The 27005-nt window shown below is 46.0% G+C and overlaps 1 protein-coding gene across 2 annotated transcripts; it reads left to right on the forward strand.

Annotated features, from left to right (window-relative positions):
• The first annotated feature begins 8104 nt into the window (after positions 1–8104).
• On the forward strand, positions 8105–26402 carry ST8SIA3 (ST8 alpha-N-acetyl-neuraminide alpha-2,8-sialyltransferase 3). Of its 2 annotated transcripts, NM_001001599.1 has the most exon segments (5): positions 8389–8565; positions 10051–10062; positions 10065–10168; positions 12578–13135; positions 16032–16600. In NM_001001599.1, coding segments are annotated over 5 exon segments (1134 nt in total). In that variant the 3' UTR covers positions 16315–16600.
• Positions 26403–27005: the final 603 nt, after the last annotated feature.

Consider the following 27005-nt stretch of genomic DNA (forward strand, 5'->3'; position numbering starts at 1 on the left):
GCACGTGCTTGTCATCAGGAGCCAGGTGCTGGGGAGGGGATTCTTAGCCGTCTTTCCTTCAGCAGTTCCTACCATTTTGTCTGTTGAAGCTGTCCTCATCAATAAATCAGCATGAGGCAGTGCATTTTTTTAAATCACATGGAAATTTTATCATTTTTTGTTATAATAATATACAAACAGAAGGGCTTTCCCCTGCTCTGAAAGCTACGCTGTCGACAATCACAGTTTCAGAAGCACAAGAGACAAAAAGTACCCCGAAACTCAAGATGAAGGCTAAAATTAGATTTCTCTTCTAAAAACACCTCCTTGTTCATCCCTAGGAAATGCTACTGCAGCCGCTCTCACTGTGGGTGACTTCCTGTTCCCAGAGCCAGTGCCATACAGAGACACAATTGACATAAGAATAGCTTAAAACTTAACTGTACGATTATTTTTCAAGTAGCTTCTCCAAGTATAATACCTCTGCTTCAAGAAAAAAAATAACATCTGCAAATATTTGAAAAATCGAAATTCTATGCAAGGACCCTGAGATGAACACAGTTGAACGTAATAGCTCCTTCCACACCATTTCCTAGGGACTGGACCGCAAAAAGTCTTAAGACGGCTTTCCAAATAAATTTTATTTATTCACTGAAGAAAAGGATATTTGAAGTTCTTGTATTCCTTTCACATAGAGATGCTTCACTGAGCTTTAAGAGAAGTCTGTGAGTGCAAAATGAGGAATTCCTCAGCTTCTAGAAAATGTAATCCTTTCAAACATCTGAAATGTTAAAATTTTATGCAAAAAATGTCTTTTGTAAAAGATATAGCTAAAAACCTTGAAACATATATCACTCCAAACTGGCCTTGACATTTATGTTGTAAAAATTAATACACAGTCAGATGCCTACAAATGCACAGAGTGCCTCTGGGTGGTAACAGTGGCTGTCCCTGGGGAGATCAGGGTAGGAGGGCATTTCACCCCTCCTGTGCTTTATATTCTGTATTTAATTAAACCCATTCTCTTCAATAAGCAAGACAACTCACCCATCCCATTCAAGATGAATGATCTGTTTCTACAGTCAGTACTGGAGACCAACCTTCTCCCTAACCTGGCCCTCAGTCATGCTGTACATCAGAGAAGCTCTTTGCCTTCCTTCCATGCTGGGCGTGTGCTGAGTGCTGTGCTGGGTGCTGTGGTGGCACGAAGTAGACAATGAAAATAAGATGCTGTCTCCAGAGTGACCCCACAGGTCAGCTGATCACCACCCCTCTTCCTATGCCCTTCCCAGTCTCCTCCCAGCCACAGACAGGCTCCTGCTTTTCACAGGTATCACTACGGTCTTTTCCTTGTTGCCACGCGTTCCCCACCCTTGTGATTAAATAGCTTGTTGTTTCATTTTTTTAAAGTATTCACTTATTTTAGCTGCATCAGGTCCCAGCCTCAGCACTGACATTCGTTGTGGTGCACGGGCTTCTCTCCAGTTGTGGCTCTCGGGCTCAGATGCTCCCTGCCATGTAGGATCCCAGTTCCCCCATCTGGGGATCGAATCTTTGCCCCCTGCATTGCAAGGCACATTCCCAGCCGCTGGACCACCAAGGAAGTCCCTGCTGCTGCTGCTAAGTCGCTTCAGTCGTGTCCGACTCTGTGCAACCCCATAGACAGCAGCCCACCAGGCTCCCCTGTCCCTGGGATTCTCCAGGCAAGAACACTGGAGTGGGTTGCCATTTCCTTCTCCAATGCATGAAAAAGAAAAGTGAAAGTGAAGTCACTGAGTCGTGTCCGACTCTTAGCAACCCCGTGGACTGCAGCCTACCAGGCTCCTCTGTCCATGGATTTTCCAGGCAAGAGTACTGGAGTGGGTTGCCATTGCCTTCTCCAACGCATGAAGGTGAAAAGTGAAAGTGAAGTCGCTCAGTCGTGTCCGACTCTGAACGACCCCATGGACTGCAGCCTACTGGGCTCCTCCATCCATGGGATTTTCCAGGCAAGAGTACTGGAGTGGGGTGCTATCGCCTTCTCCAGGAAGTCCCTAAATGACTTTTTAAAAGAGGCTAATATGCATTCTCTTCCTCAGTAACCCTGAGACACAGTGCCCAAGGGAGCAGGTTCAGACTCCTCTTCCTTTTGGCCCTGAAGTATCAGTGGAAGACATTGAAGCCACTCACTGCGTTATTTTGGCAAGTTGCTTAACCTCTTTGAGCCTCAGTTGCTCATTCTTGAAAATGTGCCAGTCATTATGCCATCAGGACTTTTCCCCAAATGGCTCAGTGGTAAAGAATCCACCTGCAGTGCAGGAGACACAGGAGATGCATGTTCGATCCCTGGGTGGGGAAGATCCCCTGGAGGAGAAAATGGCAACCCACTCCAGTATTCTTGCCTGAAAAATTGCATGGACAGAGGAGCCTGGTGGGCTACCATCAAAAGGATCGCAAAGAGTTGGACACGACTGAGTGACTAAGCATGCACACACACATTATACCATCGGAGGGATGGAATGGAGATCGAATGATAGTAGTTAGTAATCTAATTATGTAATCATAGTGAAGTGCCGAGTATAATACCCACCGCATAGCAGGTGTGCAATAAAAGTGAGATGACATCACCATCATGTTCACCTTCAGTGGTAGCAGCACGAACTGATTCTCACTGTCGAACGATTGTGCTTTCAAACTTCCCAGGCCTGCACACTCTTCCAGCTCTCTGTCTCTGGACCTGCTTTAAAGGGTGGGCTTCAAAGTCAAAGAGGCTTCACCTTGAGCAAATCCTTAACATCAGTTTCTTCAGCGGTAAAGTGAAGGGAGTGATGTTTTGCTCACCCGATCAAGGAAAGATTACGGATGATGTATTAAAAGCACCTGGCCCTTAAAAGTGCTCTCTACATGTTGGCTGCTTTTCCTTTACTCCCAGGGGCTTAGCCATCTGCTGGCCCTGGCATGCCCTTCCCTAACCCTAACCCTCAGCCTGGTTGCCCCTAACTGCCCTGCCCCTGTGACCATCTCCATTTCTGGAAACTTCCATGTATCTTCCTAGACTCTGTTCCAGTTGAGAGCTTTTGTGAAGCTTTCTTTGACCACAATGGCTTTTCCTACCTCTGAACTCATAAAGTATTTATCTTCTGTGGGGAATTAGGAGGTAGAAATCCAGAGAGATTCCAAGAGCTTTCCTCTGTGGCCAGTGTTAGACCCACTAGAAACAAAGGAGTCAGGCCATAGGGTACAGAACGAACTCCTTCGCTTGCGGCTTGGGGGCCGTCTGCTGGGAAACGGCTCCTTGAGAGTTTCCCAGTGGCTTGTCGTCTGGAGACGTCACCTGTCCTTCCAAAAGTCAGCTCCGTGATGCCTTATTCAGCGGTGTCTCATAACGGAAAGTGGTCCGCTTTTCTCATTCATAAATTAAGGCACAAAAGAGACTGGCAGGTCCCTGGATGCATCATCTGGTCTCCACGTGAGCAGCTGCTGTTTCCCTCTCTCCATGGATCTGACTCCAGCTGCTCCTACACACGCTCAGTTCAAGTCAGACTGAGCCCTCGCTCTCTGCAGACTGTGGACGGTTCTGAGCGGCACTGCTGAAGGTACAGTGTCACTGGGAGCCTTCGAGGGCCATCTTTGTGGCAATAAGCTCACCGTGACCCTCCCTGCCTCCTGTCTTCACCCCTCCTGGGGATCCTCAAGTTCTTTGCCTAGTGAATCCTACTCACACTTTAAAACTCAGCTCAGAGGTTGCCCTCTGTGAAGAAGCCCACCTCCAACCTCCCCAAGACAGGGGTCATCACCCAGATCTCTCATCAACCCTTCGTTGTTGAGCTGGTCACACAGCACAGACAGGAGGTCTCCTTCCCTCTCCCCTCGCAAGACCGTAAGAGTCACGAGCTTGAGAGTGATGGTATGATGCCCGTGTCTGCCCCACCGGGGTATATGACAACCAGCACGTCCTGTTTAGTGAATTGATGAAAGAAAACAGAAATTAATAAAGGAACAATGCAATTTCTAACCAAAGACACCATCCCTCCCAGATTTCCCAACCAAGTGGTGCCTATAACTTACTCTTGGTAGGCATGCGTTGGTGAGGAACCCACAGGGCAACAACTGTGTCTGCAAAAAGTGTTGTTCTCTGTGTGTGCTCAACTGTGTCCAGCTGTTTGCCACCCCATGGACTGTAGCCCACTAGGCACCTCCGTCCATGGGATTTTCCAGGCAAGAACACTGGAGTGGGTGGCCATTTCCTAATCCAGGGGATCTTCCCGACCCAAGGACTGAAACTGCATCTCTCACGTTTCCTGCATTGGCAGCGAATTCTTCACACTGTGCCACCGAAAAAGCGGGGAAATACTTGTATCCAAAATAATAACTCCCCTAGGAAACTTTAAGTCAAAGAAGTCTTGAGATATATATATATATATATATATATATGTATATATATATATATATATATATATATATATATAGTATTCATCCTCCTGAACTCCTGTAGAGGTCAGATTTCCAATGAAATCTGAAAAGTGATATTCTGTAAAAGTACCTGATTTTTATTTTACTAAGTGGCTATAATCCCAGGCCTGAAAAATATCAGATTCTGTAACCTCAGTTGCTCTTTGATGAAGCATTCCCAAGATTTTTCACTCTGGTAATTACTGAGCAATCCATTTTTGCCTTTAGGCCTGGCATAGGATTCCTGCATGCCTATTTATTTTCTAGCTAATTTGGTTCCTTTACATCATGTGACCTTCAGTGATCCATATGCAATATGGGAATTATTCTAGCAGGACTTTCTTCAGAAGGTTCACAGAGGTGTGCTAAGCATAAGCAATACATCAATTTTTAAATCCAAGAGGAATGAGTCCATATCATATGTCCCAGGAAAACCTGTAACGCTGTAAGAGAACCAAAGAGCTTCTTTGCCGTTTTCTGTAGGAAAATGCCTCACCAAATACGTCTTTTTCTATACATTGTACAGTAGGATATTTATAGGGTCACAGAAAGACACTAAAAATGTACCCAGGCTGTTTTAGCTCATATTTATTAAATGTTCAATACAAGCCAGGAGCTCTGCCAAGGCCTTTACCTGCCTTGTTTAATTTTTTCTCAGATTCTGGGTCGGGGGCGGGGGCGGTCTTTATTTCAGTCCTGTAGATAAGGAGCTAGAAAGCTAGAAGCACAGAAGCTGACAACTTCTCCTAGGTCACAGAGTCAGCGTTCCAGGGCCAGTCTGCTGACTCCAGAGCCTGAAGCTGTAACCAGTGTCCTCTGGACTCCATGGCAGACCCCTCTACCTCCTGGTCAAGGAGAGTTTTTTCCAACATGTATCATTCCCAGACAGCTCTCATAAGGTCTTATTCCTTTGGGCATTTTACACTACACTCATATGATCTCTTTTTATAAAATTGTATTTATTCAAAAAATATGGTTCAAATATTCATCATGCACAGACCTGTAAGCCCTCTCTGTAACTTTTACATAGTAAAACGTCCCATGGGGGAAAATCTGTGTCCTCTTGACCTACATTTTTAGATGTTGATAAAAAATGTCTTGAGTGGGTACAAATTACTGTCTTTTCCATTGGAAACAGACGGTTGCATTCCATGCACTGCTGGCCACACCAGACATGTGTTTCACAGGGAGCTTCTTAGGTCCTCAAACACTCCTTAAACATCTAGACCAAATGCAGGGAGGATGTGGAAACAAGGGTTTCCCAGGTGGCCCACTGGTAAAGCATCCGCCTGCCAATGCAGGAGATGCAGGAGACATGGGTTCATTGAGATTCCTAGATCGGGAAGATCCCCTGGAGTAGGCAATGGCAACCCGCTCCAGCATTCTTGCCTGGAAAATTCTATGGACAGAGGAGCCTGGTTGACTATAGTCCAGGGGGTTGCAAAGAGTCAGATAAAACTTGTTGACTGAGGGTAAGTGCGCGTATGTGCGTGTGCGCGCACACACACACACACTCACACTCACAGAAACAGGGCAGAAGAAGACGCGGCCCTGGTTACGCAGGAGCTTTGAGCCCAGGAGTTCACCGCTTTGAGGAATTCACAGCCCACAGACAGGCCGTAGTGTCAGGTCCACCGAAGCCCATAAAATCAGAAGTTCAAGACAGGAAGATATCACAGTCACCCTGGAAAACATCAACTTGTTTTATTAGAAAAGGCTATTGAAGACCAATTTCTCCCCTCTGGCTTCTGTCCTTAGTGCTTGCTGACCATTATTGGAAGGACCAGTTAGTCAGTCAGTCAGCTCAGTCGCTCAGTTGTGTCCAACTCTTTGAGACCCCATAGACTGCAGCACACCAGGCCTCCCTGTCCATCACCAACTCCCAGAGCTTGCTCAAACTCATGTCCATCATGTCAGTGATGCCATCCAACCATCTCATCCTCTGTCGTCCCCATCTCCTCCTGCCTTCAATCTTTCCCAGCATCAGGGTCTTTTCCAATGAGTCAGTTCTTCGCATCAGGAGGCCAAAGTATTGGAGCTTTGGCTCCAGCACCAGTCCTTCCAATGAATATTCGGGGCTGATCTCCTTTAGGATGGACTGGCTGGATCTCCTTGCAGTCCAAGGGACTCTCAAGGGTCTTCTCCAGCACCACAGTTCAAAATCATCAATTCTTCATCACTCAGCTTTCTTTATGGTCCAACTCTCACATCCATACATGACTACTGGAAAAACCATAGCTTTGATTAGACAGACCTTTGTCAGAAAAAAGGACCAGGCCAAGAGTATAAAGATAGAGGAAAGAAACCACAGCTAACTTCAAAGGACAGAGCCAAAGAAACACGTGGGTTGCTTTCTGAGCATTCAACAGCATGACTGAAAATGAATTAACTTTTGTTTCCAAGGAACATTAAACCAGGTAACACGTGAATATGCTAAAACAAACTGAAAGTCAAGCAACACAAAGTGTTACCTGGTGAGCTTTCCCTCCATCCTCGGAGGCAGCCTCTCTGCCTTGGCTCCTGGACTCCTCCAAAGAGAGCTGTGGGCATTCATAATGGATGGAGGTTTATCATACTCCAGCTTCTGGTCTGGGGCTTCCCCCATGGCTCAGCGGGTAAAGAATCTGCCTACAATGCAGGAGACACAGGAGACGTAGGTTTAATCCCTGGGTTCAGAAGATCCCCTGGAGAAGGAAATAGGAACCCACTCCAGTATTCTTGCCTGGGAAATCCCATGGACAGTAAGAGCCTGGTGAGCTACGGTCCATGGAGTCGCAAAGAGTCAGAAACAACTTAGCAACTAAGCACACAGGCGGCTTCTGGTCCAAGCTAAGCTAAGCTTCAGGGCAAAGTTGAGCTGCCCATCCTGAAGGCCGGGCCACAGGGATGAGTCAGAAAAGTGTGAAATGGACAGTTAAATCAGAGTGACCTGCTGCAGTCCTGGTCAACTGTGCGGCGTGCCTGTCGTCTACTTGCAGTGTGCTAGGAACCAGACACTGGGAGGAAAGAGGGGGGAGTCCAGCCCTCCACCCTCACAGCTCACCTTACAGCTCTGCTAGCCACGGCCCATCTTCTAGAGAGAAGTAAAGGATGCGCTGGGCAACCCAAGTGGATAGAGGAGAGATTATGGAAAATGCCAAGAAGGTTTGAGGTGCTCACAAGGCCCAGTGGCTCTCCAGGGCTTCCTCGTGGGGTGCTAGGGCAGGTGCTGATCGGTGGGACCGGGCTCAGTGGTGAGCAAGAGAAGCTTTTTAATATCTGTTCCCAAAACCACTGTCCCAGCATCTCAGAAACACCCAGCTGGTGTGCGTCCTCCAGGACAGCCCACCCAGTTATTTATTTCTGTATTCCACGATATACTTATAAAGCAATGAACTGTCCACGGAACTAGGTTTGGGCGTCTGTCTGGCCACAGGCATCGCCCTCGCCGGCACCCTCGGCGGGGAAGGCCGCGTAGACGCGGGCTGCAGCCTTCCGAGCCTCAATTCGCCTCCCTCCACCACCTCCCCTTCACCCCTCCCTCCCCCGCCCCTCCCCCGGTTATTTGGGAGATTAGAGTTCATTAATTAAATCCTGTGCTTAGATAGAACTGTAACATTATTCCAATCACATTTGTCTTGCAGGAGGCAGAGGAGATGGCAGCCTCGCTGGAAACGCGCGGGGGAGCCTGAGCCGGCGGCCGGAGACGCACGGCGCGCCGCTCCAGCGCCGCGGCGCCGCGCAGACCCTCCGTCTCCCTGCTCAGCCTCGCGGGCCCGCTCGCCCCTGCCTCCCGGGCCCGGCTTCTCTCTGGGGCTCCTGCCCACCCCTACCCCGGGGCCCCTGCGCGGCTCCCCTGCCCGGTCCCCCTCCCCCCGGCACATACGCTGACACGCGCGCGCGAACACACACACTCACACACACACTGACACGCCAGCGAGCTGCTGGCCGCTCAATGGACCGATTTCCCCGCTTTTCCTGATCCCAAGCCGGCCCGGGATGAGAAATTGCAAAATGGCCCGGGTCGCCAGTGTGCTGGGGCTGATCATGCTCAGCGTCGCCCTGCTGATTTTATCGCTCATCAGCTACGTGTCCCTGAAAAAGGAGAGCATCTTCACCACTCCCAAGTACGCCAACCCGGGGGCGCCCCGAATGTACATGCTCCACGCGGGATTCCGGTGAGTGCGGGGCCTCTGGGCGCCCGCGGGTTATCTAGTTTATGGGGGCGGGAGGTCGGGGGGTGGGGGAAGGGAGGGTGTTTTGCCTTCTCCGAGACACTTTGGGCAAGATAACTGCGTGGACCTTCCATGCCTCGCTCTGATTCTTAACACCACCGCCACCCACCTCCTGCTTTTTTTTTTTAATCCGGACGTCGTCCTCATCAAAGTGATTGCATTCTCATATTCTTCTTTGGCATCCCTTCCCCCATTTCAAAAATGGGGGGTGGGGTGGGGTGGGGAGGGTGGTTTAAGGAGAATGATGGTGGATGGAGAGGCCTTGTGTGTATCTGGGAGTGGGCATGCAGAGATGGACATGCGTGGCGGTGAGCGCCTACCCCGCGCGCGGACCGGGGCGAGTTAATGGCGCAGGCGCCGGACTCCTCTGGCGCGCTCTCCTGCTTTCCTCCCCCCACCCATGAGCCATCAAACGAGGCGCGGGTCTGTTCTCTTGCAGCCCCTGGGGTCCTCGACCTCGATCCTTACCCACCGCCCTGCCATCGCCCCCCGCCCCCCCCCCAACTCTTTCCGGGATTTCCGCAATCCCCCCCGCCCTCTGCGGGAAGCGAGCCGCCTAAGGGCCGCCTCCCCTCGCCCGGGTCCAAGTCACCGCCGGGCGCGAGGCTGGACCGAGAAGGCAGGCGTCGGGAGAAGCTTGGCGGAGCTCGTGGAGGCCCTCTGCCCCAACTGTGACAGCATCCCTACCCCCACCCCCAAGAGCTCTGCCAACAGAGCCTTCAAGAGGGGCTGGTGGCGAATACGAACTGCACCCTGTGGTCTCAGCCAGACCCGAGGTGCGAAACCCAGGGAAGGAGTAGAGCGGATGTCCGGAGGGCCCCCGGTCAGGGGATGGGGCTGAAATCAGACCGAGGCTCGGGAAGGAAGAGGTTAAGGAAGGAGCCATCCCCCAACCCACCCCCCACCAAGCCTTCCCCAGGGTCTTGGGTTCATCTGCCCTTTTCTCCAAAAATCAATCGGGCCGCGGCGCGGGGGCGGCGCGGGGGCGGCGCGGGCCTAGCCCGCCTGGGCGCGGCCGCTGTCCGCGGTGCTGACTCCCCGGCCCTCCCGCCCGGGCGCGGCCGCTGTCCGCGGTGCTGACTCCCCGGTCCCCCTAGCGCGGCAGCTTCTGGCCGAACGCCGGGCTCCCGGCCCTGCTCTCCGCGAGACGGCCATTTTATGGTCTCTCCCTCGCCCGGAGGGATGGACAATGGAGACGGGCTTGCCTAGTTTCCCCTCTTCCTCCCGAGTGTGTGTGGGGAGCAGAAGGTGGCCCAGACGAGCAGGGGGCTCTGGGGCGGGATGTCACCGAGGGCCTGCGCCAACTAGCCGCCCGCACCACCACCGTCCCCTCCCCGCTGCCATCCGGCCGGACCTTAATGGCTGCCTTGGCTTCCCCGAGCGGAGCCCAGCGCGTTTGTCTGTGTACTCATGCCCCTCTCCAGGTCGCAATTTGCGCTGAAGCTTCTAGATTCGTCATTGGTGCCCTTTCCGCATTCTGTGACTCATGAACTCCAAGCCAGACCTAAGTGGACGTTTAATCGGACAGCGTTTTTACATCAAAGGTAGGATAGGAGATCCAGGAGGTGTTCTGAATTCTGGAGCTCAAAACCAAAACAAAACGAAATAATAACAGTACAACAGAAATCCACTCCCCCCAACCCGAGGTGTATCTGCATTGCCTTCCTGGCCTGACTGCACAAAGGCTGATTAGTAACCCTTTTCTGTTTATGGAGTGCCCCCTCATAAAAGGAAAACATCAATAAGGCCACTTTGAAAAGAAGGAGGGGGGGAGATATTTCTAGTATTCTCCTTAACTTGAGCTTAAATTGAGCACTGTGATTTATAGGTAACATGTATGGCTAATACTGCCAAAGCCATTTATTTAAAAAAAGTTAATGACAAAAAGGCCACCCAATGCATTTTCATTGCCCCTCACTGGAAAAAAGAAAAAAAAAAAAAAAAAAGTAAAAAAGTATTGTCTCACCGAAATACAGAAGACACTATACTTCATCCCCAACAAATTACTAGTGAAAAATCTCAGCCCAAATATATGCAGATGTTTAAGTATGGTTTTGGTTTTTTAACCTGATTGTTCTCATTAAACTTTTATAGCTTTTAATATATTGTAAACGCTACCAAAATTACTCTTAGTTGTCTTACAGCAGCTTCATTTATACATGGAGTGTGTGTGTGTGTGTGTGTGTGTGTGTGTGTTTCCTTTCTTTTCTTTTTTTCTTTTTTGAGGTGGGAGAAGAAGGATGAGATTTATGCGAATGTATGTATTTTCCTCAGTGATTTCTGGTCTACTCTTAGCAATCCCAGATAAGTCATTACTTCTTCCTTCTTGGTGGGATAATTATGCTGCTAAATGGAATGTGAGCCATCTAGTGTATTCATTAGGGGTATGAATACTTATTTTACAAAAGTTTACTTTACCACTCTATTTAGGGTGTTGTGTTTTGGTCATAGAATTTCTAGTTATCGCACTCTTTTAATCCAATGATAGAATTAAAACAAATTCAGTAGCTATCCACGGTACATGAAAATGTTTACTTGAAAAGCTGGCATAGAGTCATTTGATTATGATTAAAATTCTTAAAACACTGTTTAATTATCAATTAGTCCATGATAATAATTGATTAATTCTAAAACTCTGAAGTTTTTTTTTTTAACTTTTGTGGTTTTAATCCAACTTAATTTTCTAAGCAGCCCAGAAAATTGTCATGGGTCAAATATATTATATATTTCCCAAAACATATTTCTGTCTCAGTAAAAATGTTCTCCCCACACTAGGCCATGTGATCCAAATAACCAATTAGAACAATATTTCCTTCTCAAAACTCCCCTTCTTTCAATCCATTTATTAGGTAATCTTTAATTAATTTGCCCAGTGTCACTTTAAGCTTTTACCTTTGTAACAGTTTGCAGTGAACACTTAGTAACTTTGGAAGTTTGCTTTAAAGCCTTCAATGTATGTCGCTCTGCATTTTGACAACTTGAAGTAATTTTTTAAAAAGTAAGATTCCAGGTAAAGTGATAGTATGCAAAGCATTTAGTTTCATTCCTGCCATTTGTTTTAGGCAAAAGATAGAGGAGTTCAGTGATTTCTTAGAACTGGATAACCTAGTAGCAAAGTAACACATGACCGATCTCTCTTAAGTATTTTAAATAGCAGAGATTTTAAGAGGAGATAGTTAATTTCACTTAATGCTCAACATGAAAGCAACCAGAAATTAGTGCTAAGTATCACCCTTGCCTGTTTATCCTCTGAATTCTTAGAATATACACGTTTTCAGGATTTACAATAGCTTCTTTTTCTAAAGAATTAGGTTTCTCTAACTTAATTGGGTTTCTATATAATCAAGTAGAAAAAGATTCCTTTTTCATTATTCAAAGGACAATAATGAGATTATCATCTCATTTCTATTAAATATTCAACTACTCCCACTGCTATTACCGTTTTCATATTTTAATAATAGATAGTACCATACTGACTCATATCTGTTTGACTCTTATTTGGACACCAGTAATATTTTATATTCTTCGTACACTATAGCCCAATAGCAAACAAGTAGTCCCTAGTTGCAAACCGTAAGTCACCAATGTTTGTGCATTAATGTGAGCTCCTTGGGGTCTGTGTAAATTGTCTCCCTGTATCTTCTGACACAGTTTGGCCCATGCCTTCCCCTTGATCAAATACATTTTTTGGGTAGAGCAGAAACCCAAAGAATCAGCAACTGAAAACCATAAATCACAACATTTACAAGCCTTAGAGGATTACACCCAGAATTTGAGAGACTAGAGCATGCCTGTAATCCTGAAGCAGTTCTCCCTTCAGTTATTATGAGTGTATAATCTTTCTTGGGTTACGTGTGCCTACAGTTCTTGCCTGAATGAAACATTGTAAGACCTAAGATGGAAAATCAGTTCTTTTGAATGGGATACATTTAATGAATCTCTTTTTATTTTAGGCAAGAAATTCTTCAGCATGTCGATGTAATAAAAAACTTTTCTTTGACCAAGAATAGTGTTCGGATTGGACAACTGATGCACTATGATTATTCCAGCCATAAATACGTTTTCTCTATTAGCAATAACTTCCGATCACTGCTTCCAGATGTGTCTCCCATTGTGAATAAGCGTTATAACATTTGCGCTGTGGTTGGAAATAGCGGGATCCTGACAGGGAGCCGGTGTGGACCGCAGATAGATAAGTCAGATTTTGTTTTCCGTTGCAATTTCGCCCCTACGGAAGCTTTCCAAAGAGATGTTGGAAGGAAAACCAACCTTACCACCTTCAACCCCAGCATCCTGGAAAAATATTACAACAACCTTTTGACCATTCAGGATCGTAACAACTTCTTTCTCAGTTTGAAAAAGCTTGACGGGGCCATTCTTTGGATCCCTGCCTTTTTCTTCCACACATCGGCCACTGTTACCAGGACATTAGTTGACTTTTTTGTTGAACACAGAGGCCAGTTAAAGCTCCAGTTGGCTTGGCCTGGAAATATAATGCAACATGTCAACAGGTGTGTATGTTTTATTGCCTTTAACTCACACCGTACCAGATGGCAAATCAATATCGTAATCTGTTGGGGGTGGGAACTAGCTATCTGATTAGTTAGTTGTTGTGGTTAGCATAGTACTTTAGAACACACTCTGACGTTTTGTAACGAATGAACGGATGGTTCTAGGTAAGAAGTTCGATCTCCTACCCAAGCTGGTAACCAAGTGTCAAATGGAAGGACTGGTGTTTCATCAGCTTTGCCTATCCATCCCCTGTCCCCTTCCCTGGTGGTAAGCCTAACAAGCAGCCATGGAAATCACCACAAATCAATAATTTTCTCTGAATGGACAGCTACGTCCCAATAATGCCAACAACTAAAGTAGACAAATCAAGTGGTTTTCTTAAAGATGCAATTGACTTTAAATGTTCCTTTTTCTTTGATGGGTGGTTTTTTTGTTTTTTGTTTTTAGATAGCCAAGATTAGAAAACCACCTAGACAAGTCAAAATTGTAAAATCGGCTTTTATCATTGGAGATTTGAGTGCCAAAACATGTGAAAAGTATTTTAGCAGCTCGTTGTTATCCCCCTGTAATTTGAAAGACAGATTAACCAGGATGCAGTATTTTCATCTAGTCTGATGAGTCTTAACTCTGGCTATACCTCAGAATCACTTGGAGAGATTTAAAAAAGTACTCTTGTCTGGGCTCTGCTTCAAGAGATCCTAACGTGATTTGTCTGGTGGGGAAGGACAGCGGCTCAGATACTTGGTATGTCTTAATAATTCCTCAGATGATTCTAATGAGCAGCCAGAATTGGGAGCAGGCATTTAAGGGCTTCCATGGTGGCTCAGATGGTAAAGAATCTGCCTGCAATGCAAGAGACCTGGATTTGATCCCTGGGTTGGGAAGATCCTCTGGAGAAGGGCCTGGCAACCCACTCCAGGATTCTTGCCTGGAAAATTCCATGGACAGAGGAGCCTGGTAAGCTGCAGTCTATGGGGTCTCAAAGAGTCAGACACGACTGAGCACACACACACACACACTTATAAAATGAAGGGAATTTTATAAAACAAAATTAATTGCAGAATTTTTTTCTATGAATAATCTGAGAAAATCGCCTCACCTCTAATGTCCCCTGTTCAAGTAGCCCCAATGCCCTCACATACTATCCAGGTGTTACTGCAAGTTAGAATGGGTTCTGGGAGGTCTGGTAGAAAAGGTTATAAAATTTTTATCACATCGCAAATGGGTACATAGTAGACATCCTGTAGTCCTCTAACATCTTCCAGATTTAAGATCTTGTAGTTGACCTCTCACATAAAGGAGGAATGATCATGTAATCAGCTGGTACGTATCTAAAAGGCAGGCTGGTGCCAGCATTTAGAGTCCACGCTGGAACTTTTTCTTGGAAAGAAAAATGACCCTATTAAGAATTATGACAAAGATAACAGACAAAAACTGGGGCTATTTCAGTTTCCCAGGATGTATGGTTACCTGTTTAAGAGGTAATATAACCCAGCTTCTAAGTTTAAAGACGTATCAACTGAGGTACAAAGAACGAGGTATTTACTGGACATCGCTGCCCAAAATGGGTAGAACCAGAATTAGAAGCCAGGCTTCCTGCCAACCTGCCCTGTGGTCTTTCTGACTTCATCATTTTGCTCCCCTCTCACTCCATTTAAGCACAGCTGTACCAAAATAATCATCAGAAGTCATTCTAACTCCTTAGGTAAGAATATGGAAACAAAGACTGAACTTGTGAATTTCACCTGGAAGGGGAACGTCCATGTGAAGCCTTCAGGTAGTGAAGAAGGGTCTAACTGCATGTGATAGAACCTTCCAGAAGCAGCCTGTGTGGCCCTTCTGGCCCCTAGCCTCTCAGGAGGCCCGTGGAGTAGCCAGAATGACCCACTTGGGCTTGGACCAAACACAGTAGTTCAACAAAACCTTGGAGGAAGTTCAGTCTGTGGAAATCTGATTCATGAACAGTTTGAGTATGCTTGTACACCAGTCACAAGTGCACGGGCACACGCATGCACACACCTTCATGCCACAGCAGTCTCAGATATTTGGCAGTTTAGGTAGCAAGGCTTCAAATTACTGTCTAAATATGGAAAGCACAACAACCATTATTTAGCATTTTTTACAAATTCAGAAAGTGTGTAAATACTTTTCTTAGGTTCTGGCACATCAAAGAAGGTCTTGGAAGCCCTCGGTTAAGACATAGGAACAGGGAATGTGGTTTTCACAAAAGGGTAGAAAAAAATAAGGCCCCCAAATCTTTTCAAACCCATGAAGAAAGATTTAACCTCTGAGTTTGGGTAAGGAAGTAACAGAGGAGGGCCCCTTAGAGTAAATACCCACTCCCTACTCCCAAGCGCCCTTTACGTATGAGAGGCATGGTCATTCTCACTGGTGGGCTTTTACGGCATCACCAGGGAGTCAGAGACACCACTCTTTTGGACAACCCAGAGTAAGGCCACTCCAGTATTTCTTGCCTGGAAAATTCCATGGACAGAGGAGCCTGTCATGCTACAGTCCATGGGGCCACAAACAGTTGGAACAACTCAGCGACTAAGCACACACACAGAGAGCAGGGACAGCTTTGAACGTGGGACTTCCACGGTAACAGACGAGCCCGCGCTCAGAAGGGCCGACACTTGGTTTAATCCCCTGCTTTGCCCTCTTGAAATTCTTGAGTATTTTTTAAATAAGGGCCCACATTTTCATTTGGCATTGGATCTCACAAAGTAGATGGCCCTGCCCTGAGGGGTTTTTTGTGGTCTTCAAGATAGATTCAGAATAGTACTGCTTAATTTACTTGGATAAATTCACTCCCCCCAAACTGGTCACAGTGACTCATCTGACAGAAACCTTCAACACTGGGCTCTGAATCCGCCTGTACTTATTATTCCACAGGTACTGGAAAAACAAACACTTGTCACCCAAACGGCTGAGCACAGGTATCCTCATGTACACCCTGGCGTCAGCAGTCTGTGAAGAGATCCACTTGTATGGATTCTGGCCTTTTGGATTTGACCCCAACACAAGGGAAGATCTTCCGTACCATTACTATGACAAAAAAGGAACCAAATTTACCACCAAGTGGCAGGAGTCCCACCAGCTGCCGGCTGAGTTTCAGCTGTTGTACCGAATGCATGGGGAAGGGCTCACCAAGCTGACCCTGTCACACTGTGCCTGAGAACTCCAAGCAGGAAGTGCCAAACGGCTGGTTTAAAAGTGCCCCGACTCACACCGAGTAGCCCGTCAGAATAGACCCCTAGAGAGTCTCTCATAAGGACTGTCTGCCCCTTAAGAGCAAAGGGGTCTTTTCTCCCCTCTGCCCTGCTCTTTTAAGGGTCTTAGCAAGACAGATGCTTTGAAGCCTCATGATCTAAACTTGATTGATAAAGTGACTGTTGCATTGGGAACTCTGCTGCTAACGAAATGGTTTGAAGTATTTTCAAGTTTGTATTTTAATAATAAACTGCCTCCTTTTTTTTTTTTTTTTTTTCTAGTGAGGATTAGAGCTATAGTGTCTACAGCTTTGCTCAGATAGAGGCCTCGCAATCAGAGGCCTCTGGGCAGAGGTTAGGGCAGGATTTCAGTTTTGCCTGGGTGGGATCAGACTCTTCAAAATGAAAACAGAAAAAAATGGTTTGCAAATATCATCTCTCTCTTCCTCTCTTCCCTGCTGCCCCTCCCACCCTCTCCCTTCCACCCTCTACAACCACTTTCCTGGTCCCACCACCATGGACTTTTATATTTGGCTAGGAGTTGTGTTGAAATAGCTTTGCTTGTGTGTCTTGCATCTGTAATTGATAAGTTCAAGGCTCTGGGTAACTGATGCTTCATGACAAACTGAGTGGGTCGTGACGGATCCCCTTGCGATTCCTTTTATGAGAAATGCCCCTCGGGAAGTTCTCACTGGTCCATGCAGCCGTCCTGCAGCAGAGCAGCTCCTCTCTGCTGGGAGGCACGTGATCCAGGGCATCTTTGACCATCACTAAGAAAGACTGTGGCGCGGGTGGCGTCTCATCTCGTGACCCTGAGTGCTGTTATGGTAAATCATCCTGATGCCGCACCTTCAAGGGCGTTCCAGCCTGGGCGCACTGCCTCCCACAGCCCCAACCCAAGCACTGGACTGGGAATCCCCTCAGAACATAGAGGCAGGGAGTCAGCTTGAGTTTGGTACTTATAAAAGAAGAGAAAGGAAGGAGAATACTTAGAAGTTGTTACGGATCCCATGGCCCCTAAAGTGTTATAACTATGGTCAGGGCCTCTGAGAACCAGCAGGGTCAAAGCAGAGGAGGTGCTCTGAGACTGGCCAGGACCCCATGTGAACGGCGCTGAGGCGAGGTCATCCTGAGCGTCACGGTGTCCATCAGCACCGCTCCAGAACTCCAAGGCGATGGTAGACACCAGATGTTCCCTCTTTCCACTGAAATCGGCTCTACAGATCTAACATTTCAAAAGGAAAAGCCACTGTTTCGTGGCAAGCCTGGTCCTAAGTGAACCCTTGGGACTGGAGATGCATGGGTCTGCTGCAAGGGGTTCAGCAGCTGCTCCCCTTTCAGCCTTAGGAGTGGAATCACATCACTCCTGTCCCCAGCTTTTCACTGAGCAGCACTTTGTTCTTCCAGTTCAGCCCAAAGTCTGGCCAAGTCGATGTTAAATTTTAATAAGAGTTTCTTTCTTCTCTCCAAATGCCAGTCAAGCACATTTATAATACATTTGGGTGGGGTAGCTTATTCTTTTCCAGAAATCTCATCTAGATTGCTTGTGATGTTACAAATACTGTTTAAAATCATTGCTATTGTTCAGTAAGCAGCTCCCTGCCCCTCCTTGGGAAGGTACCATCATGCCGAAAATCAAAACAAATACAAGTCTGATTTGATAAGGAAAGATGCGGTTCTTATGCTCATGTTCTGCCTGGCTCTGAAGAGGGCTGTTTTCTTCTAATTTTTCCCAGAAAGCTAATCAGGGCAGCTTACATAGATCCAGACACTAACCAGTGACAGAAAAGTCATACAGTCCAAATGTGTTACCACTGGTGACACACCTCACTCCGTTGTGTGCGTGACAATCATCCAAATAGCCGGAGAGCATCCGAATGGAAGTTTTGAAGTGGGAAGCTCGATACTTGAAATAAGTAGAGGGGGAGATATCCAAAACACTTCTAAATGCAATGATACAATTTGATGGGCACTCAAACCACATGCTTAACTCCCTTATCACTTTAAAGAGGAAAGTACTACATTAAAAAAGAAAAGAAAAAAAAGAGGACAGTACTACAGTCTTTGTGCTGTTCTCTGTTAGGGCCACAGGGAGATGGGAAACTGACGGGAGCGTTTAGCTGGATCTTCCGAAGCACTTAGTTCACTTGGTTTCAGCTAAGTGATAATGCCAATATTACGATGAGATGGTTGGATGGCATCGCCGACTCTATGGACATGAGTTTGAGCAAGCTCTGGGAGTTGGTGAAGGACAGGGAAGCCTGGCGTGCTGCAGTCCATGGGGTTGCAAAGAATCGGACACGACTGACCAACTGAACTGAATATGGGCCAGATCCTGACTCTGGAGTTTTAACCCCAATGTGCCCACTAGATTTCATGAAATATGTGGACACTTGGAACCAGGCAGGTTAAAAGAGCAAACGACCAGAATCCCTAAAGCCGGTTAATTGTTCTATTGTAGACCATTTAAATTAGCTTTCATCAAAATGTCAGGTTTGGGGATTTTTCTTTAAGTTCAGGGAGACTGAGTAAATCTCACTTCGCTCTTGGCTCCATTTTAACCTAGAGTGAGAGGACTCTGTCATCTCCCACCATCATTTCATCCATCACTTTCACAAAAACTCAACATGCTGAGGAAACAGACCTGTCTCCCAGACCCAGGACAGAGAGATAAGGCTTATCTCCTGGTCCCAGGTAGGACTTCCTGGAGGTGATCCCAAAAGACCACCTTTCCCTTTGTCTTTAAAAATCTCTGAAGACAATCCCAAGCCCTCCCATAGTGGTTAACCACAATTCTCATAATTTATCCATTCTTTATATGAGGGCTTTATCCTTCTATTGCAAAAAAAAACAACCCAAAAACTAGATTCAGCGTGCGGGTAAAGCATTTATCTCAGTTTTCGGCATGTAGTCAGCACTCAATATATGACACCTTTTACTGTTATTTTTCTTGGTTAGTTATGCCCTTGACCTACAGTTTCGGCATAGAGAAAAACAGCCTCTAGCTGATGATACAAAAAGCCTTTTTGTTTTTAAAGACTGTTCCCAAGATTAAACCTATATAAGTACTGTCTCGACCAAAAGAGTTGCTGGGTCCCGTGAGCCCAGATTAGGAAGTGTGAAAGTGAAAGTGAAGTCGCTCAGTCGTGTCCGGCTGTGAAAGTGAAGTCGCTCAGTCGTGTCCGGCTCTAGCGACCCCATGGACTGCAGCCCACCAGGCTTCTCCATCCATGGGATTTTCCAGGCAAAAGTACTGGAGTGGGGTGCCATTGCCTTCTCCTTATACATATCCATTTTGTGTTAAATGTCTCACCAGACAGACAGTACTATTAAACTCATAGAATTTCTAAAAAATATGGAATGCTTCTATAAATAGCCAGGATCTCCAAGGCTGTGTGGTCAACAGCAGTGGCGTGGGCAGACAGGCCTGTGGGTCCTCCTTCCTGATTCAGCCACAGGTACCAACCCCTGGTTTTTCCATTGACTTTGCTCTATTGGTTATAGGTTAAGTGCATCCTTTTGTCAGAACCTTTCTTCTTTTTGGTGGCTCAGATGGTAAAGAATTCATCTTCAATTCAGGAGACCCAGGTTCAAGCCCTGGATTGAGAAGATCCCCTGGAGGAGGAAATGGCAATCCACTCCAGTATTCTTGCCTGGAGAATTCCAAGGACAGAGGAGCCAGGCAGGCTACAGTCCATGGGGTCACAGAGAGTCAGACACGACTGAGCGACTCACACTTCTTTCTTTCAGATGCTCATGGCAGAGTCTACCCTCACTCTTGGAATAAGTATCACCATAAAGCCCCCAAGTCTGTCTCCATGTGACACCAAGGCAAATGACCAATTCAGTTGCACAAAAAACAAACAAAAAACCCCCACAATTATTTAACAACCTGCTTAACGCTACTCCCTTGGTTTTCATCAGTTGTTCTGAGTGTCCTGTGTAGGCATGCAGATCCAGGGGAGACAGCGTTAAAGTGTGGCATTAAGATCCCCTCTCACACCCAGAAAATCTTCTCCATATTTGATGCTTAGGCCTCTGCATGCTTTGCTTCTGTGTCTTAAGTGTCCTTGACCGTGGTACAAGTGCCGTGCATTCAGCAGTGCTGGCTGTGACCACCGGGCCATCTGTGTGACTCTGATGGCAGGCCCCTGACCATGGCACTACCAGCCAGGCTGTGCAGGGAGGGGTCCCCTGGCCTCCTTGTGCCCAGGCCTCCAGTTAGCCAGTTATCCACGGATGTGAACGTCAGAAGTAACCTGACTGGGTGGGGAAGCAGAGGAATAGAAAAGCATTTCTTTTGACTTGGGTTGTTGTCGTTGTTCAGCTGCTAAGTCATGTCCAACTCTTTGCAACCCCATGGACTGCAGCACGCCAGGCCTCCCTGTAACCTTGCTATCTCCCAGAGTTCGCTCAAACTCATGTCCGTTGAATCAGTGATGCCATCCAAGCATCTCATCCTCTGCCACCCTCTTCTCCTTGATTTGGGCAAAATACTAATTATTAGACACAGTCAGTCAGCAAAGAGATGTTGACTTGAGGGCAAAGGCAGCAGGGACAGAATTCTAGAGACCTAGGACACTGGAAATGGAAGAGCCTTTCAATATCTCTGGTCATAATCCTTGACTTCCCAAAATGAGAAACAGAGAGGTTAAGCGATTTTCCCGAGATTGCACAGGTAATCAGTGGAGAAGTTTTGACTCTTCATCTAGCACTTCTTGGCTCATCAGCATACAATAAAAGTGGGCTCAAAGGGAAAGTGATTATGGTCTGGGGTCTACAAGGCACAGAAAATAAAATAAGTTAGAAAAGCTGAAAAAGAGGAAAAAAGATTTTCCCTGCACTTAAAAATTATTTCTCAATGCAAAACAGAAAAGGAGATGCTTGCCTAGGTATACGACAGTCCATTGGTAATAACCTACATTCTCCCCTAACATGAAAGGAAACCTACTTGGTAAATGATGATTCTGATAAATCTGGTAAACCACAATGAAGTTACTGACAGTTCCCAGTTGACAGCTGGGATCTTAATAATCTATTCATCTTAATAAAACCTTGTTTTAGTAATATGTATGCATAATTTAAAAGTTGAATGCTGAGAGCGGTTAGTATGTAAAATTTTCATTTGAGGACTCTAGGTAAAAAAGTACATTTTGTCAGTGCCTTTCCATGTAATAAGTAATTTCAAGAGCAGACTTCACATTCTTGCATTTAGTTCAATATGCTGAGAAGATGCACAAATAACAATGAATAATTGGGGCTGGGTCTTCCTGTCCAAGATGAGAGACAGCCATTTTCTGTATAATTCTGGATCCTTTTCCCTGCAGCAATTTGAATGTGCCAAGCCAAAGTTTATGTCTCGCCTCTACTTCTCCCTGAGTGTGTAGAACTATACTTTTGCTCACAAAGAAAGTTGCGGCTGTGCGTGTGTGCGGCTGAAAAGCCCAGACCGAGGGTCGTGGGTGCTGGGGACTTAGAGCCCCTGGGTTACCTGCTGGTCCTGTCTGGGCCCTGTGGCCCAATTAATCAAGGCCACAGATTAGCTGATACCACAGACCAAAATGACGAAATATGACTCTCTCACCCCTTGATTACTTTGCCATATAGATTTAACATTTAAAGTGGGAAATATTTTAGAATGTCATTATTGTATCATGCAGTATTTAAAATTTCTTTTTACTGTGATGACTTATCGAAGATATATGTGTTTGAACAGATGTTTTTATCCTCAATGAAGCTCATTCTCTTGTTGTTAATTACAATGGATAATCACAGTGATGAGCCTGTTGTGAGTAACTGACTCCGATTTAAGATGATGATGGGGTTGTGGGGAGAGGACCTGGATTTGCTACCCATCCACCAGCAAGCCAAGCTGGAAGGCAGGAGGAGCTAATACCATCCTTGCTCTCCTCCCCAGACCTGTGGCTCAGAATGTCCTGGAATAAAAGCCCACTTACAAAGATTCCCAGGTGATTCTGATGTGGCCACAATTTGGGAACCAAAAATATAGAGTGAAGTCATGTACACCATGTTGACCAAAGTCACTGAATGCTTGTCACTTCTCATGCAGTTACCATCAGATCTGCTTCCTGGACTTATCACGACAATAGAAATAGTCTTAGTGACTCAACCATTCAACTCTTTTGGCTAAATTGACCAGCCACTAATTTGTAAGTGAACAGTAACTGGTCAGTTTTGTCAGAATGGATGCAGGCCTGGAGACAGTCAGAGTGGGGAACATAGCTTTAACCTACTTTACCCCAAGGCCAGCTCTTTATATGTCTCTCGGGTTCAGACTAAAAGCGATCTCGGGTCACTCATCTTTAAAAATAGGCAGACTGAGAAATAGGAAGGTTGAACAATTCATTCAGATTCTACTTAGATGTCATTCCCAGAGCCTAAAATAGTTTTAAAGGGGTCTTATTTCTCAACCTCCAGGAAGTGCCCCCAAATGCAAAGATCTTTGGGTTAAAATGAAACCAATCAAAAAAGAAAAAAAAAAAACACACACCAAGAAGCTAAGGTTCTAAAACCAGCTGAATATAAAAGGGGTGGTCAGTTGGCACTTGTTGCCTGGTGCCAGCCTCTGTTAAATAAGGTCCCTCCATCCTAATGAAGGGCTTCCTTGATAGCTCAGTTGGTAAAAAAAATTCACCTGTAATGCAGGAGACCCTGGTTCAATTCCTGGTTCAGGAAGATCCGCTGGAAAAGGGATAGGCGACCCACTCCAATATTCTTGGGCTTCCCTGGTGGCTCAGCTGGTAAAGAATCCACCTGCAATGTGGGAGACCTAGGTTTGATCCCTGGGTTGAGAAGATCACCTGGAGAAGGGAAAGGCTACCTACTCCAGTATTCTGGCCTGGAGAATTCCAGGGACTGTATTGTCCATGGGGTCACAAAGAGTCGGACACGACTGAGCGACTTTCACTCCTGAATTACTCTTAAATTACATCCCAATGAAGTTTTGGCCAGGTTCCTTTCCATAGCTGTGCACATGCAAAGACTTTCATCATCAGAGACACTAGAGACCTCCTCTCTTTTTCCTATTGTGGGGTTAAGAGACAGCTTTAGCTCTTTGGTGTGATGCTAAATGTTTAACAACTGGCTCTGAAGGATGATGGAGCCCTGATTTGTAGGACTTGCCAATTTCCATGCTATAGATACTCTCTTCATAGCCAGTTTCCAACTACTAACTTGATGTCAACCAGCTGAAATGTCACAATATACTCTCAAGAGCCATTATGAGCTGGCTCCAGCGCAGCACTGCCTGAACAATTTCTGAGTCAGTGAGCACCAAATAGAAGGGCTAGCCGTGGCTTCCGAGGGGCTCCCGTGGACCCCGCTTGCTGCAGAGAGGCATGGCCACCTTGATCGATTCTGTATTTTTAATATATTATTGGTCCTTGAGGCTAAGGACCTTAGGGGTTCAAAATACTCCCTTAGCCACGTGACTCTTAGGAACCTCTCAACAGACTCCTCAGAACCTTAAGGAGTTACTAGCCATGGCTTGTCTGATTTCTAAAGGTGACCTTCCAGGTAAACACTCTTTAATTTAACTGCCAATTGAAACCATGTTTGGCTGATCTTTCCTCACACCCTATTGACCGTTGCCTCTTTCCCTATTTGGCTAATTTTCCCTGTCCACTTAGTCCTCAACCTTCTGATGTGGCACAAAAGTGATAGGCATCCAGAACTTAGTGCCTGCAAAGGAGAAGGGGGTGGAAAGAGACATCCGATTGGCTTACCTGGACTCGTCACACTTACCTGGGGAGGCTCTGTGGTTCAAAGGTCTCTACTTCACCAGGGGGACACTCGGCAAAACACTACAACCCTGCCCAGGGTTTGAGTATGCACTCAGCTGGACTTTCTCTGCACTCAGAAAATTCACAGTGGGCTAAAAACTCCATTAAATAAGAATACTGCTAGGAACACAGTGAGGGAAGGCACCATGTCGTGCCTTGCCCTCAGCGAAGCCCTGAGCTGAGGCTGGACCTGCCAGCAAACGTTTGGCCACTGCAATCTCTGGGCACTGGGCTCGGCTTTCCTTCCTTCTCACCACCAGTCAGAAGTGAAAGCCCTATTTCTTGAGTGTTTGGAAATCAGACTGAGCCACACAACAAGCTTTGTTTGCAAATTAAAGGTTTTAGGATGGAGGTCATTCTTAGGTGGGTTTAATTAAATCCTTTGGAAGGCAATGCTGGAGGAAAAAAAAGTGTACTTAATTCCTTACACACAATGAGTAGCCATAAGTTTTTATTCTGTATGTGGTAAATCAAAATTAGATCATAAAGGACCGAGTCTACTTTCCTTGCTGTAGTAAAATGCCCTACAGGTTCTGTAAAATATTTCCAGACTGTGAAGGTTTGAAACTCAACTTGGACATTTTCTGTATTACGTTCAAAAAGTCAGGGCACACCTCTGCTTTCTGTTCTTAACAATTATCAAAATCAGCTTGTTCCACTACAGTTAAGACACTACACTTTATTTCAAATGAGCCAGGTACATGTTAAAATGCTTTTCTCTGTGTTCAGAGCAATTTGCATATAGCCTGGGCACAAAATAGGCTTTTATCTGGCTCTTTTCCTGATACACAAAGAGGGTTAGCTCACAGCTACAAACAGAAGCGACTTGACGGGGTCCCAATTTTACTCGGAAGAAATTAACAGCAAAGCCAGCACTGAGGAACCAGCCACCCCCACAACATTTTCATCTTGTGAGGTAGGGAAGAAAATCTGGCAGATAGTGGGAGAGAGGTTTGGTCAATGTATGTAGGTGAAATAAAGTCATTTAAATATTTGCAGAAAGGAACAGATTTCCCTCTGAAATCTAGAACCTAGACCATTTTGCAAGACTTAGAATAATAGGTATCCAAGACAAAAATGCTCTTTAACCACATTTCAAGACCCAGATCTAAGCCCTTACTAGGCAGAACGCAGCCTTACTACCAAGAGCCCTGGGAGGGGTTTATCGATGGGCTGAAATCCAAATATGGAGCATCAGCAATTAGCACTGAAATTCTCCCGGGACTCAGAACAAAAGCACTGAACCAGCCCGGTGCGGCATCACCTATTCACGCAGGGCAGTCACGCAAGTCCACAGCAGAACTTCACAAATCTAGACATTAACTCAGGTCTAGATTCTAGGTGAATATCCTGAACGTGGAGACCGGGCAACTGTGGTTCAGGAAACAGAGAATGACTTATGTTCCCAGCTTGTTAACTGGAACTAGAGTCTGGGTTTCCCAACCACTGATTCTATTATACTATACGACGCCATGCTGCCTCCATTCTTTAGATGGGAAGTTGACAATCTATTGTGGAAGCACGAATCAGAAATCAAGACAAAAGAATGTATATGATATCTTCTCTCGTTTAACCTACTTGGTTCCACCGCCTCATTTTAGCATCATTTTAAGGAATGTTATGACAATGTAGGGTGAGGAGCAAAGTTCTTTATAGAGTAATGATGGAACCAAAAGGTCAAAAGGTAGGAGAACAGTGATTGTAAATTATGATAGAAATGAGGAAGAAGCATGAGGAAAAATAAATGCTTAAGTTTGTTAAAACCACGGAGCCCTCCCCCACGCACTGGATGCATTTATTTTGGAAAAGCTACTTCCTGCTGAGACACTGGCTTTGAAGGCTTTACTCCTTTCCAGCAAACGAGGAGACCCCTTGCTCTCTGGACGAAGCTTCAGCCTTTAGGACTCAGACTCATATCTCTTACGAGCGGCAGCCTCAGTCACTCTTAGAAACGAGCTGCCAGATGGACAGGGCTGCAGAGATCGGACTGAAGCCAGCATGCTGGACTGAGGAATGTGTAAATAGCCTCCTGCCTTCTTGGTGAACAAGGATGATCACTTTTTTTTTCTTTCTTTTGTAAAGGTAATCGCGTGTATATTGTGACTGTAGTTTGTGAAGAAAATGCAATGATCTGCTTCGACAGCTCCCCAAATGTACCTGTTAAGTGTGAATGTGCCTGCCTCATTGCCTCCTGTGCCAAACACAGTACTGAATGCGTTGTTTTTAAATAAACTTTTGTTGTGCATTGGAAAGCACTACTGGTTGTCTTTGTCCCATTCAGGGACACACACGCACACACGCACAAACACACACACACACGTGCGCGCGCACACACACACACACACACACACACACACTACATCCAATGAACAGATTGAACGCATCCTCCTTATCTCATCCCCTGCATTTTAAGGAATTCTTGGGGACTTGCAGGACTCCAGAAAGGTTGAGCTTTGTTGTCTACAGCCAAGAACTAGTAGCTAAAACTAACTACTTGGTTGTCTACAACCATGAACTAGTAGCTAATACTAACTAGCCCCCAATGCCCAATTTTTCCTCAGGTCTTTTAAATGCAAATCATGCAACAGGCCTTAACATTAATAATAATAATGATGATGTTACTCCTGAGGGGTACAGTCACATACATCAGCTTATTTCATCAGTAATCAGGTGAGAGAAGGATGCATAAGAGTTTGACTTCTGCTGCAGAGTAAATGGCAGCGTTGAAATGAGAAACTGACTCTCGGCCCAGGGCTCTTTTCCTTGCATCTTCAGGCCATTCTGGTCACTCTGTAGCCCACCTGCCCTGAATAACCCCTCAGCCTCCATCCCCTTTCCCTTTGCTGTTTTAAATT

The sequence above is a fragment of the Bos taurus genome, chromosome 24, assembly GCF_002263795.3.
Source record: "Bos taurus isolate L1 Dominette 01449 registration number 42190680 breed Hereford chromosome 24, ARS-UCD2.0, whole genome shotgun sequence".
In the NCBI taxonomy this organism is placed as follows: Eukaryota; Metazoa; Chordata; class Mammalia; order Artiodactyla; family Bovidae; genus Bos; species Bos taurus.